Source organism: Podarcis muralis, chromosome 5, assembly GCF_964188315.1.
Source record: "Podarcis muralis chromosome 5, rPodMur119.hap1.1, whole genome shotgun sequence".
NCBI classification, from domain to species: Eukaryota; Metazoa; Chordata; class Lepidosauria; order Squamata; family Lacertidae; genus Podarcis; species Podarcis muralis.
In genome coordinates, this window is record NC_135659.1 from 93,459,775 (window position 1) to 93,473,404 (window position 13,630).

General features: G+C 48.1%; 1 protein-coding gene across 2 annotated transcripts in view; it reads right to left on the reverse strand.

The window, feature by feature from the left end:
• Window positions 1–1,509: 1,509 nt before the first annotated feature.
• The window catches only part of NKAIN4 (sodium/potassium transporting ATPase interacting 4), a 103,131-nt gene continuing 91,010 nt past the window's right edge, over window positions 1,510–13,630 (reverse strand). The window contains exons 6-7 of one of the 2 annotated variants that reach the window (XM_028735422.2): window positions 7,623–7,707; window positions 1,510–4,782 (exon numbers count right to left, since the gene is read on the reverse strand). In XM_028735422.2, the coding sequence (XP_028591255.1) occupies window positions 4,773–4,782; window positions 7,623–7,707 (95 nt within the window). In that variant the 3' untranslated portion in view covers window positions 1,510–4,772. The remainder of the gene's footprint in view (window positions 4,783–7,622; window positions 7,708–13,630) is intronic. The other variant, XM_028735424.2, reaches the window with a different exon arrangement.

Consider the following 13,630-nt stretch of genomic DNA (forward strand, 5'->3'; position numbering starts at 1 on the left):
CCAGGAGTGGCTGTGGCAACAGCTCCCTGATTACCAGCTCAATGGTCAGCTTTGGAGAGAGGCAGATAGACTAGAAGACCTCCCCTCATGAGGAGGAGAGACACTCAATAAGCCAGAAGGATCAAGGCATCGTGGGTGGCACATTTAGCGAGGGTCCCAAGTAGGAAAAGATCAAGGATGGAGGAGTAGCAGAAAATGAAAGGAGTAAAGACCTAGACTATGGGCAACCTTTGCTCTATAGCAGCTTTAAAAGGTAAAGGGACCCCTGACCATTAGGTCCAGTCGTGGCCGACTCTGGGGTTGCGGTGCTCATCTTGCTTTATTGGCCGAGGGAGCCAGAGTACAGCTTCCAGGTCATGTGGCCAGCATGACTAAGCCGCTCTGGAGAACCAGAGTAGCGCACAGAAACACCGTTTACCTTCCCGCTGGAGCGGTACCTATTTATCTACTTGCACTTTGACGTGCTTTCGAACTGCTAGGTTGGCAGGAGCAGGGACTGAGCAACAGGAGCTCACCCCATCGTGGGGATTCGAACTGCCGACCTTCTGATCAGCAAGTCCTAGGCTCTGTGATTTAACCCACAGCACCACCCATGTCCCTTCTATAGCAGCTTAGGGTACAGGAAAAGGATGCAACTCTGGGCCTAGCCACCTCAGTGGTGAGTCAATGAGGGAAAAGGTTGACTGAAGTTGCCTTATATAGAGTTGGACCAATGGTCCACAGAGCTCAGTATTGTCTACGCCACTGGTGGCCAAACTTGGCCCTCCAGCTGTTTTGGGACTACAGTTCCCATCATCCCTGACCACTGGTCCTGTTAGCTAGGGATGATGGGAGTTGTAGTCCAAAAACAGCTGGAGGGCCAAGTTTGGCCACCACTGGTCTACACGGATTGTGATAGAGGGATTAAGGGGGAAACAAGGCTGATTAAATGGACAGATTTCAGAAGGGCTCTGAGGATGAGAAAAGTTTTAAACTCATCCAAGGGAAGAGCTCACCAGGTGTTTTCCAAAGGGAAGAGACCCCCTGAGATCCTTGGGGGGAGGGTAGAAGCACTGATAACATAATTTTGTTCCCTGGTATGTTGTTATTTTTTGAAGGGTGCATTGAAAACTACAATTTCCAAGGGGCAATGTAATGAGATGCCCATGTGCCATCATCACTCATCAGCCAACAGAGTGCTTGGGGGAAAGGTGAATCCCCACCCCCACCCTGAGAATTATCCAAGAAAGCTAGTAAATACCAAACTGATTTTGAACTGAGCTCAACTGAGGATGTTTACAGAAATGATTTGGCTGTGTGGAAAGGTGATTCCAGAATCCTCATCTAGCCTTATTTCCAATCAGAGAAAAAATTGCAAATGGCAATATATCTGCCTCCTCCCCTCTCTAGCAATTATTCCCTCTCAGCTGTGCTATGGAGAACAGGATTGTCACCGTCCTTGAGAGGAACAGGAGAAGACAATATCTGTGGTGTCTGATCAAAAAACACTTGAGTGATGGACAAGTCAAATAAGGTTTGTGTATTTAAAGCATTAATTTATTAGAACAGTAACAAAGAACAGAGCGAATCATGCTAATTAAAAACAAACGAACCAAAACCTCCTACTGTCTTCTAGAGGACTCCACCATGGAGCCCTTCACAGATCACCAGGCCAGATCACATGGAAATGTCTGCTCAACCAAACCAACGCAATGGGCTGAATGGTGGTCCCGATCCTTGGCACCCTTGCGTCCTGTGCCACTACGATGATTTGCTTGTGTGTTTCCTTCGCGCTTTCTCCTTGGACCATTGTGGTCCTCTTCAGAGGTGCAGGCATGCAAGTCATGGCTGATGGTCACTAGCATAACCCTATAGGTTATATGGCTTAATGGAGAGGGGAGAGGGCAGTAGCTGTCTGCCTGTGAATGTGGGCTGTGGACACACGTGTAGATCTTCGCTCTTAAGAACATAAGAAGAACCTGCTGGATCAGGCCAATGGCCCGTCTAGTCCAGCATCCAGTTCTCACAGTGTCCAACCATAATCCCTGTGGGAAACCGGAGAGCAGGACATGAGTAACTGTACCCTCTTGTGGTTTCCAGCAACTGGTTTTCAGAAGCATCCCTGCCTCCAGCTGTGGCAGAGGCAGGGCATAGCTATCTTGCAAGGCTGGGAAGAAGGGAGTCCTGAAACTTGACTTGGCTCTTAGGTAGCCCACAATCCGATTCACACAATGTCATATTTGAGCATCGGTCGCCTGGCTTCTCAACCCCAGAGAAGAATGTTAAGAACAAGTGTCTTCCTTTCTCCTTTTTAGCATCTGGAAAGTCCTTGCGATATGACTGTTGCAGATGAATTTTTTATTTTTAAAGGCACATGTGGGTTGCCTATGACAGATGCAGGGTCTTAGCATCACAGCAGACGGAACAATTCTGCAGAGAGGTGCCCTTTTGCTGGAAACACTTGCCGCCTTGCTATGCATCAGTATTCTCAAAAGGCCACTTGGTTTTGCAGACAACAGTCCAGAGCTCAGACCTTCGCAAGTGGTCAAGTTGTGTAATAAAATCGACTTCCCGCCCCTGTTTAGCACAAAGGGCATTGTCGGTGGGCATGATCTCAAATCGAGAGAGAGCGGATGTAGGAGAATGTGCATGTGTGTGTTAACCAGAAAATGTTCTGCTCTGCATCCACGGGATCCAAAAAGTAATAATTGGGGGGGGGGGGAGGGAAGCTAAAAAGTGGTATTGACGGCTGAAGGAGACCTGAGGGCAGCTTCAGCGTGGGACTGTGTTCTGGGATGAGGATGGAAGGCAGCAGGTAGACATGGCATGGAGTAGGTGTGAATTGTAAAGAAGGGGAAGCAGTGCAGGGTGGGAGATGGAGCCATTGGTTTGGGCAGGAGGCTGCTATAAGGAAGCGAAAGAACAGGAGAAAACTCTCAGCCGCAATATATGTGGCACGTGACTTTTTCTGTAGAAAATGGGATAAGATGAGCTCTGCATAAAGGTAAAGGGACCCCTGACCATTAGGTCCACTCATGGCCGACTCTGGGTTAGTGGTGCTCATCTCACTTTATTGGCTGAGTGAGCCGGCGTACAGCTTCCGGGTCATGTGGCCAGCATGACTAAGCCGCTTCTGGCGAACCAGAGCAGTGCACGGAAACGACGTTTACCTTCCCGCCAGAGTGGTACCTATTTATCTACTTGCACTTTGAGGTGCTTTCGAACTGCTAGGTTGGCAGGAGAAAGGACCAAGCAATGGGAGCTCACCCCGTCGTGGGGATTCGAACCTCTGACCTTCTGATCGGCAAGTCCTAGGCTCTGTGGTTTAACCCACAGTGCCACCCGCGTCCAAGCTCTGCTTAAGTCAGTCCAAAAGTCCTTCTAGCTGAGCATTCTGTTTGCTCACACTGGCTGATCAGAGGCCTTTGAAAAGCCCCCAAGCACAACGTGAAGGAAATAGTCTTCTCTGCTGCCCCCCTGCAACTGGAACTCACTGGCAAGCTGTCTCTGAGCCTGGAGGAATGCCGACATGACTGACAGCTGCTGTCAAGCCACCCATGAATTTATCTAATCCCTTTATAAGACCACAAGGATGAAGAAAACATTCGGGCAAAGATCAATCTCTGGATCCTTCTAGCATGAAGGGCTTGAGAAATCTGCCATGGCCCATGATCTCCACGGATGATCTATATGTTTGTGGAGATCTACTAAGTGTGGGATGTCTTGCTACAAGTGCAGAAACTTGATGTCTCACCACCTTTTTGAAACCGTGGGGTAGCTTTGTACAGCTTTGCAGTTGGAACAAGGTAGGCCCACTGAAAGCCAACTAAATATAGCTTTAGAGGATGGATCCTCTAAGAGGCTTGCCAGGTAGCCACCCAAGCAATAGACCATATGGATGGAACCTTTGGTCCTCCAGATATAGCTTAACTACAGCTCCTATCATCCCTAGCTATTGGTCATGCCTGCTTGGGCTGAAGGACATCATAGTTCTCCACATCTCTGCAAACCTTAATGGATGAGGGTACAGAGAGACAGAATAACATAGAATTGGGTTCTAAATAGTTTTCCTATGACATCTAAAAAAACAACCACCACCAAGGAACTTATAAGTTCAACCAACACGTTGTCCATTATGGGAAACGGTAAGGTGAAACAGTTTGAAGTGGGTTTGGAGTTTGGGGGAGTGGGAAGAACTGTAGAGAAAGAGGGTGGGGACAAATGCATAATTAGTTGGCCCTGCCAGTCATTGGCTCAGCTAAGCTCTCTAGCACCACCTACTGTTGGCCTCCCTATCTTCCACCCTACCTATCTGAATCTCCACTGGATCAGTCCATTTGTCACAAGGAAAAGGAAGCAATGATACCTTGGAAGTGAACCGCACTCAAGGGCGCTCCTAATGAAAAGTGAGTGCTACAGAGTCAAGTGGAGATTCTCCAAATACCTTCTTCTGTTTCTCAATGGAGTGGTGTGGGGAAGGGAAACAGTATTTCCTCCCCAATTCATTCATCCATTCATTCATTCACAGCAAAACCTGCAAGTCCACTAATGAGCTAGCACATTGAAGAGACATTGGTATGAGTGGCTGGCCAGCAAAATGATATTTGGGCCTGAATGCCCACTTGTCAGAGTTCAGTCATCTTGTTGTATATGTGCATATCTGCATGTGTGTCAGTGTTTTTGTGTTCTTTCAAGTGGAATGTAGTTTCCCATCTTTTTGCATCTGGGACATCTGGCATTTGGGGAATCTGGATGGATGGTTTCAGTCTGTCCAGAGTCTGGATCCTTGTCACTTACGCAGGCCTGCAGAAAGAAGGAAGGAAGGAAGGAAGGAAGGAAGGAAGGAAGGAAGGAAGGAAGGAAGGAAGGAAAGACATCAGATGAGAGCTCAGAATATGGCACACACTCAAAGGCAGTTGTCAGGGTGCCTTTCCTCGAATACCCTCCTCCCATTAAGAGTATCTAAATTGAGTAAAGTAAGGAATTAACAGGGCATGGTATATTGTAGAAAGAGCCTTTCTCTCCCTGCTGCACGCTCAAACACCCTGAATTCTGCCTTTGATTTTTTTAAAAAAAGAGTATTTTTATGTAAAATATATTTTAAACAAAAACATATATGTGTGAAATATGCAATATATAAATTCAGCATGTGTGTGTTGAATGAGCATGGGGAGGGGCAAAGATGGCAGTCAAGGAGCTATGCAGGCCAATGAAACTCCTTCCTCTCGTCCCTTGGAAATCCTGCTCAGCCTCCATATCATTTTCAGAGAGTGCACCCAGCATGGCCCCCCTCAATTGCAGTCCTGAGGACTGGTAACTTTTTAAGCAGCAAACAACTGAGAAACAAGTGCAGGTTGAGGTTATTGAGGTGCTGAATTCTGAACACGTTTCTGTGCGATTGTGGGACTCTCCCAACACACACAGGAGGTATAATATTTCTTCGTCTGCATGCCTGCATGTACCACTAAATAGGCAGGTGGTATTATCGTTTTGGACACGGGTGGCGCTGTGGGTAAAACCTCAGTGCCTAGGACTGGCCGATCGTCAGGTCGGCGGTTCGAATCCCCGTGGCGGGTGAGCTCCCGTTGCTCAGTCCCTGCTGCTGCCAACCTAGCAGTTCGAAAGCACCCCCGGGTGCAAGCAGATAAATAGGGACCGTTTACTAGCGGGAAGGTAAATGGCGTTTCCGTGTGCGGCGCTGGCTCGCCAGATGCAGCTTGTCACACTGGCCACGTGACCTGGAAGTGTCTTCGGACAGCGCTGGCCCCCGGCCTCTTAAGCGAGATGGGCGCGCAACCCCAGAGTCGGACACGACTGGCCCGTACGGGCAGGGGTACCTTTACCTTTACCTTATTATCGTTTTAAAATGTATCATCTGGTGTTCACTGGTATGTCCCAGGAAAGGTTACAGCATTTTAAAATTCCGAATTAAAATCAGAATAAGGTGGGGTCCTGAAGCACATATCTCAGGCTAGGGTAAAGAGGTGTATCTTCAGAAAATGCTACTTATTACTAATACTACTAGAAAAATGCCTGTTGTTCTACCTCTCAGGAATCTCCCCAGGCCACAACGCTCCTCCCCAGCCTCCCTCCCTGTGTGTCTCTGGTCCAGCTTGCCACTGACACATGGACCCCGGACACTCCTACTCCATGTAGACCTTCATAGGATTGTCCTTTGAATCTACACTGCACCTCCAACCCAACCACACACACACACAAAAGAGAACCCCCCCCCCCAAGTACATTTTGTTCTACTTCAGCTTTAAGCTTCCTTCTGCTGGATTAGTAAATCAAGGCGCTGCCTCGGATCCTCCAGAGGCATTGCATATTCCCTCCTTGCAAAACCTACAGTGCTGGAAATCAATATTTAATCTCTTGCCTCATCAATCTAAACAGGGTGACAGAATGGGGGGAAATGCAGTTCCGGACCAAAAACAAAAACAAAACCCAAAGGTGCTGGCGTTTTAAGAGCTGACCTCAGGCCATTTTTGCAAACTGTTGGCACCAGTCACAAAACAAGATTTCGGAGCAACAAAAGCAAGAACTTCTTCACGCTGAGCACAGTTCGCTTACGGAATTCTCTGCCACAAGACGTAGTGACGGCCACCAACTTTGACATCCTTGAAAGGGGATGGCCACTGTGAGAACAGGGTGCTGGCCTAGACGCGCCATTGGGCTCTTCTTAGGTTCTTGTGGTCATGATGGCTATATGCTTCTCCCAGGATTGGAGGGAGAACCTTAGACTATCCATGCCTTGGGAGTTATTGCAACAAGAGGCAGTCCGGATGAGCCCTTAAGTCTTAGCACTGCCCTTGTAGAACTCAACAGGGAAGAGGAGGGACATAAAATCAGAATTAGCTCTGGCTCCACCTACTGTTGGCCTCCCTGTAGGGACATGGGTGGTGCTGTGGTCTAAACCACTGAGCCTCTTGGGCTTGCTGATCAGAAGGTCGGCGGTTCGAATCCCCACGATGGAGTGAGCTCCCGTTGCTCTGTCACAGTTCCTGCCAACCTAGCAGTTCAAAAGCACACCAGTGCAAGTAGATAAATAGGTATTGCTACAGCGGGACGGTAAACGGCGTTTCTGTGCGCTCTGGCACTCGTCACGGTGTCCCGTTGTGCCAGAAGCGGTTTAATCATGATGGCCACGACTCGGAAAGCTGTCTGTGGACAAACACCGGTTCCCTTGGCCTGAAAGTGAGATGAGCGCTGCAACCCCATAGTCGCCTTTGACTGGACTTAACCACCCAGGGGTCCTTTACCTTTTACCTTTTTACCTTGGCCTCCCTGCTATGATCAGACTCCAATCATAATGGGGCATTCGTGGTGGATTTATACTGGAGTGTACAAACATCATTCGACTTTTTAAGTTCTCCAATGTTTCCCCAATGTTGCAGCGTTACTGATGTTTGGAGGGCCAGTCTTGCATTATCGCTTAACAGAAGCAGGATGAAAACAGACCTGGGAATATTTCTTGCAGGATTCCAGCAGGGAACCCAATTTGAAACAGAGCAGTATGTCCACCCTGAAACCTTTGCAGGCACAAAGCAGAGAGTCCACATATATCCGCCCCGGTTATCATCCTGAGCACAAATCATCCTGAATGCACAATTGGAAAGACGTCTGGAGGGGCCCATACTTACAGGTATGTCTGCTTGAACAAAAGGTTGGAGGGCTTTTCATTGACATGGTAGAGAGGGAATGGGTCAAATCCACCAATGAAATCAACTGAAAGAAAGAAAATCCAAAACTCATGCATAAAACAATGGTGTGGTTGAAACAAAACAGAAGGAGGGTGAAGATGGCAAACAGTAAACCAAAGGGTGAGGGTGTGTGTGTGCGGAAAAGACCAAATGCAAAGGTGCTCACTAGCAAAGCCTGAGGACAGAATCCTGCCAAATTTAAGCGTATGCACACCTTGGTGATTTCAATGGGAGACTAAAGGACAGGCTTCACTCGCCTCCACTGAAATTAAATGGACGCAACTATCCTTAAGGGACACGGGTGGTGCTGTGGGTTAAACCACAGAGCCTAGGACTTGCTGATCAGAAGGTCGGCAGTTTGAATCCCCGCGATGGGGTGAGCTCCCGTTGCTCGGTCCCTCCTCCTGCCAACCTAGCAGTTCGGAAGCATGAAGTACAAGTAGATAAATAGGTACCACTCCAGCGGGAAGGTAAACGGCGTTTCTGTTCACTGCCAGAAGCGGCTTAGTCATGCTGGACACATGACCCGGAAGCTGTACACTGGCTCCCTCGGCCAATAAAGCAAGATAAGCGCCGCAACCCCAGAGTCGGCCACGACTGGACCTAATGGTCAGGGGTCCCTTTACCTTTACCTTTAACCATCCTTAGCTTTAGCTAGTTTGTTCCCTGGGTTTCTTGCAAACTCCTATCAAGAAAGTCAGTGTGGTGTAGTGGTTAGAGTCTTGGGCTGTGACGTGGGAGACTAGGGTCTGAATCCCCCAGTCAGCCATGAAGCTCAGTGGATGACCTTGGGCCCATCACTGCCTCTCAGTCTAAACCTACTTTGCAGGGTTGTTGTGGGAGATTAAATGAGATGGGGCAGAACCACGTTCGCCAACTTGAGTTCCTTGGGATATAAATGCAATAAAATAAATAAACACTTAAAATGGAAATGCTGGCAATGTGGACTTCCAGGATTGAACAACCGTCCAGGACTACAACATACTTCTTTTGGTCAGGCACCAGTAAAACAATCCAGAAAGGAATTGCTTCCTTTCCACAGTTATCACAGTGATGCAATGGCTCAAGGTTTGGGGTTCCAGCCCAGCTGCAGGAAGGTCTGAGAGGCCTTGGAGTCTGAGAGCAGCTCTTGAAGTCCTCGTTCCTCTGGCCCACCACAAGCACATCCCCAGCTCCATCTGGTACGCTACCTGCCCGCGGACTGTCTTGCCAGAGTGGTGCATGCTCTGGTTATCTCTCGCTTGGACTACTGGAATGCGCTCTATGTGGAGCTACCTTTGAAGGTGACCCAGAAACTACAACTAATCCAGAATGTGGCAGCCAGACTGGTGACTGGGAGTGGCCGCTGAGACCACATTGCACATTACATAGGTCCTGAAAGACCTATGTTGACTCCCAATACGTTTTCAGGCACAATTCAAAGTGTTGGTGCGGACCTTTAACGCCCTAAATGGCCTTGGCTCAGTATACCTGAAGGAGCATCTCCACCCCCATCATTCAGCCTGGACACTGAGGTTCAGCTCCAAGGGCTTTCTCTTTGACATCTGGTGGGAAGGCGTTCCACAGGGCGGGTGCCACTACCGAGAAGGCCCTCTGCCTGGTTCCCTGTAACTTGGCTTCTTGCAGCGAGGGAACCGCCAGAAGGCCCTTGGCGTTGGACCTCAGTGTCCGGGCAGAACGATGAGAGTGGAGACGCTCCTTCAGGTATTATTATTTGTGTGGGGTGTGTGGGGTATTAGAGGAGGGGTAGTACCTCTGGTGGGGGAACATGTCATGGTGCTTCAGGAACGGTTTGTCCACCTTTGGTCCCCATCCTGCACTTAGCTGTCACCTATGACTCATGGAAGCTGCCAACATGAGAAAGCCATCACACCCCAGGAAATGGCTTCGACTGGCTGGCTAAATGAGGGTGGCTGATGGGTCTCAAACTCTCAGTGACTTAGGGACTTCCCTGCATGAGAAGACAGGCTCTGGTGGATTGAGCGGGCAGGAGCAATAGTGGGTCCAACGGTCAAGAAGGTGGTTTCTGTATGTGCTGTAGAGGGAAGTGAGGGGCAGATGGGGCCCATCAAGCTGGGAAGGAACCTGGGAAGAAAAACTCTGAGTCTAAACCTCTGCTACTGTGTGGGATATCTTTGGGAGAAGAAAAGGTTAACCCAGAATGGAGTTCCTAAGATGGTTGGATGGTGCCTTGTATCCCTCCTTCTGGCAACTCCTGCTGCTAAGCTAGTGCCAATCATATTGCTCTGTGCTCTTTTGGACCACACCAGTGAGGCCAAGAGAGGAGTCTTGCCTGGGGAGCCCAGGACCTCCATACACACTGCCCAGGTTTGCGCCCCGGAGAGCTCACTTTGGTGCTGCTAAAACAGCAGTTTGACTTCACCCCCGGAAGCACACTCCTTTGTCTGTTGAGACAGACAGATGGCAACAACAAGTATCCTGGGAAAGGGGATGGGTGGACAGTTGAAACCCTGAACAGGCCAACTCTGTGCTGCAACATTATAATGCAGGTCCCAGTTGTTGAACTATCACTCCCAAACTGAGTAAAGTGTGAATAGCGAGTTGCGTTCTTGTTTCCGCCTCCCACCCCCACCCCACAATGGCGCGCAAATTGTCTTAGCGCCTTGCAAGGCACCTCTGCGCTTATAATGACTTCCTGCTCCAGAGCAAAGGAGTGTTTTCAAAGAAACCCACAAATGGGAGAGAAAATTAAAAGGCAGCTCAAATTGGCTCAGGTCACTGGAAGGCTCTACTGCTGAGCGTGTGAAATATTGATGGTTTGTCAGTGTTAATTATTGAGGCTGGCATTTCGGAATTGGAATGCCGGAAGAGGGGAGGGGGAAAGGATTTGCTGGGGGTGGTGGGAGGGGGCGCTGAAATTAGCTGCTGTGAATTTCTCAATAAATCACTCTCCCCCCGCCAGTTCAGTGACATCTCTTTTTATTTTATTGGCTTTTCTCTTGAGATTCACCCTCCCTCACCTAGCCTGATCGACCTCCTCCCTACACCCCATCAAAGTTACTCCTTTTATTGCAAATATATAGCCATAGTTATTTTAAAACAAACTATATATATATATTCTAAAACCACAAAATCCTTTAACCAAACCACAGCCAAAATTAACAATCCAGCTTTTCTCTCTAGCAGTAAGTGGGGGTTTTGGTTGCTCAAATTACAAGTTATTTCCCACATCTCTCTTCTCCATCTCTCTCTTTATATATATATTGCTCAAGTAGTAGTAGTAGTAGTAATAATAATAATAATAATAATAATTTTAATTATACCCCGCCCTCTCCAGCCAAGACTGGGCTCAGGGTGGATAACCATCAAAGTTATAAAATATCAGAGGAGCGTACAGAGAACCAAAAGTAAGTGTAAAACATACACCCAAAATAATATGGTTAGAATAACAGTAGGACATCGGAAGATGATCGGTGGGCAAGAATTGATTAATGATTAATGGTTTAATCGTGTCTTTATTTAATTATTAATCAATCCATTAATTCTGGGATTTCGTACAGAACAGGTGTGGGTAAACACCAAGGTCTTAAACATGCACCTGAAATTACAGGCGGTTGGTGCAAAGAGTTAAATGAATTTCATGTTAAAAGAGCCCCCTACACTGACAGCCCCATTACCGGTACTTGGGACCAGAAGGCAAATGTTAGGATCTCTTAGTGCCTCCAAAAGGTTCTCTACCATAGAAGGCAATAGCTTGGCAAAGAGGTTGAAGGGGAGAGTTGTTTAGAACTTTGTAAGCAAGTAAGAAGACCTTGAAGCCCGCCAGGTGGCATATAAGCAGCCAGTGTAGCTGCTTCATCAAAGGTGTACAATGTTGACAACAGTTAGCTCAAGGCAGCAACCTCACGGCAGCATTTTGCAGTAACCGCAGCTTCCGAACCACCTCCAAGGGCAGCCCCACACAGAGTGCATTGCAGCAGTCAAGTCTTGAGGTTACCAGTGAACCGGCTGGACGTGACCAGATTATGTAACTGTTTAAAATTTATCTCCCAGTGGTGCTATAGATAGGATTTGGCTACTAAGATTGCTTCATAAATTCAATTCAATGGTTGCCCCCTTGGGGAGATTTCACGTCTTAAGTACATGCTCAAGCAACAATGATAGATTTTAAGTCTATAATCACAGTGGGGAACTAGATGTTACTGGACTCCAACAACATTCCCAGCCAAGAAGGTCAGTGGTCAGGGATGATGGGAGTTGGAGGACCAGACAATCCCTTCAGAAGTTGGTACCCTCCAGATGTTATTGGACTACAACTTTCATCATCATTGGTCACACTGGCTGGGGCTGATGGGAGCTAGTCCACCAACATCTGGAGAGTATCAAGTTGGCTACCACTAGCATAGACTCACCTCACCCCAAGAAAAAAACACAACATCTCTCCTACCTGCTAGTCAACATCTTCAGTAACGTGCAAAGTATCTTAGCTTCTTCCTAAGCTCAGTTCTCGACCAAGTACAGATATATTAGCCTAACTAGAGGGGGTGGCAATCAAAGTGGTTCAAGCTGTTCATTACAGGCATTTTAGAGCGTTGTAAATTTAAAGGCCAGCTTCTGACGCAACGCCGATCAATAAAACCACCGTGAAGAACACATCTTTTAGACAGTTTCAAAGAGAGATTGCTGGAGTAAGTGCTCTTTCCGCCCACCCCAGAATTTGGAAAAGCACTCGAACTACTCCACTCGGAATAAATACAGCCACTTACAGCAATTGAACTTAATGCATTGTTTAACAGGAGATTAGTGACCTGGCCGCAATACTTGCCGAGCCAGCCAATAAACACTTAGGGCCCAGTGCAGCCCAAGCTAAGCACTTTAAACAGTGCAACCCTAAAGCACAGTCCTCCAGGAATAAGCACAATAAATAAAGACCAGGCTACCTTAAAGTTTAGCTCAGGTCCTGTTTGTGGGTTTCTCATAGGTGTTCACCAGGAGGACAGGAAGCTGAACTAGATGAGCCATTGGCAGTGCCGGATTTACGTATAAGCAGGGGCGGACGAAGGCGTCGTGACACCCAGGGCGGGTGTCGCTATGTACGACTCATGCACCATATGTAGCAACACCGCACATGTGCTGTGCATAGTGGTTTGCTGGCACTCCAGCGCCATACGGACGTTGCCGGGATCCTCTGTTGCAGCCGCGAACAGAGGATCCTCTACCCTGACCTGGCCACAGTGATCCATGCGATGGTCACCTCCTGGCTTGACTACTGTGATTCGCTCTACGCGGGGCTGCCCTTGAAGCTGTCCCAGAAACTCCAGTGGGTGCAGAATGCTGCAGCGAGGCTCCTCACAGGGTCTCTGCCATGGGAGCATATTCACCCATTGCTTTTCAAGCTGCATTGGCTCCCGGTGGAGTACAGGGTTAGATTTAAGGTGCTGGTTTTGACCTTTAAAGCCCTTCACGGCCTAGGACCTTCGTACCTACGGGACCGCCTCTCCTGGTATGCCCCACGGAGGACCTTAAGGTCCATATATAGCAACACCCTAGAGGTCCCGGGCCCTAAGGAAGTTAGATTAGCCTCAACCAGAGCCAGGGCCTTTTCAACACTGGCTCCGGCCTGGTGGAATGCTCTGTCTCATGAGACCAGGGCACTGCAGGATCTGATCTCTTTCCGCAGGGCCTGTAAGACAGAGTTGTTCCACCTGGCCTTTGGCTTAGAATCAGTTTGATTCACTCCCCCTCTTTTTCCTTTCTCCTCCTATGAAGAGATTGCACCCTAATGTTTTAATGTTGTATCGTAATCTTTTAAATTGTATTTTAATCAAGTTGTTTTTATTATTGGTTGTTAGCCGCCCTGAGCCCGGTCTTGGCTGGGGAGGGCGGGGTATAAATAAAAAATTATTATTATCAGTACATAACACTCACCAACTTTTGGGGTGTCTTGGTTTCTACTTTTTGAAAGATGGCATCTACTTTTTGAAAGA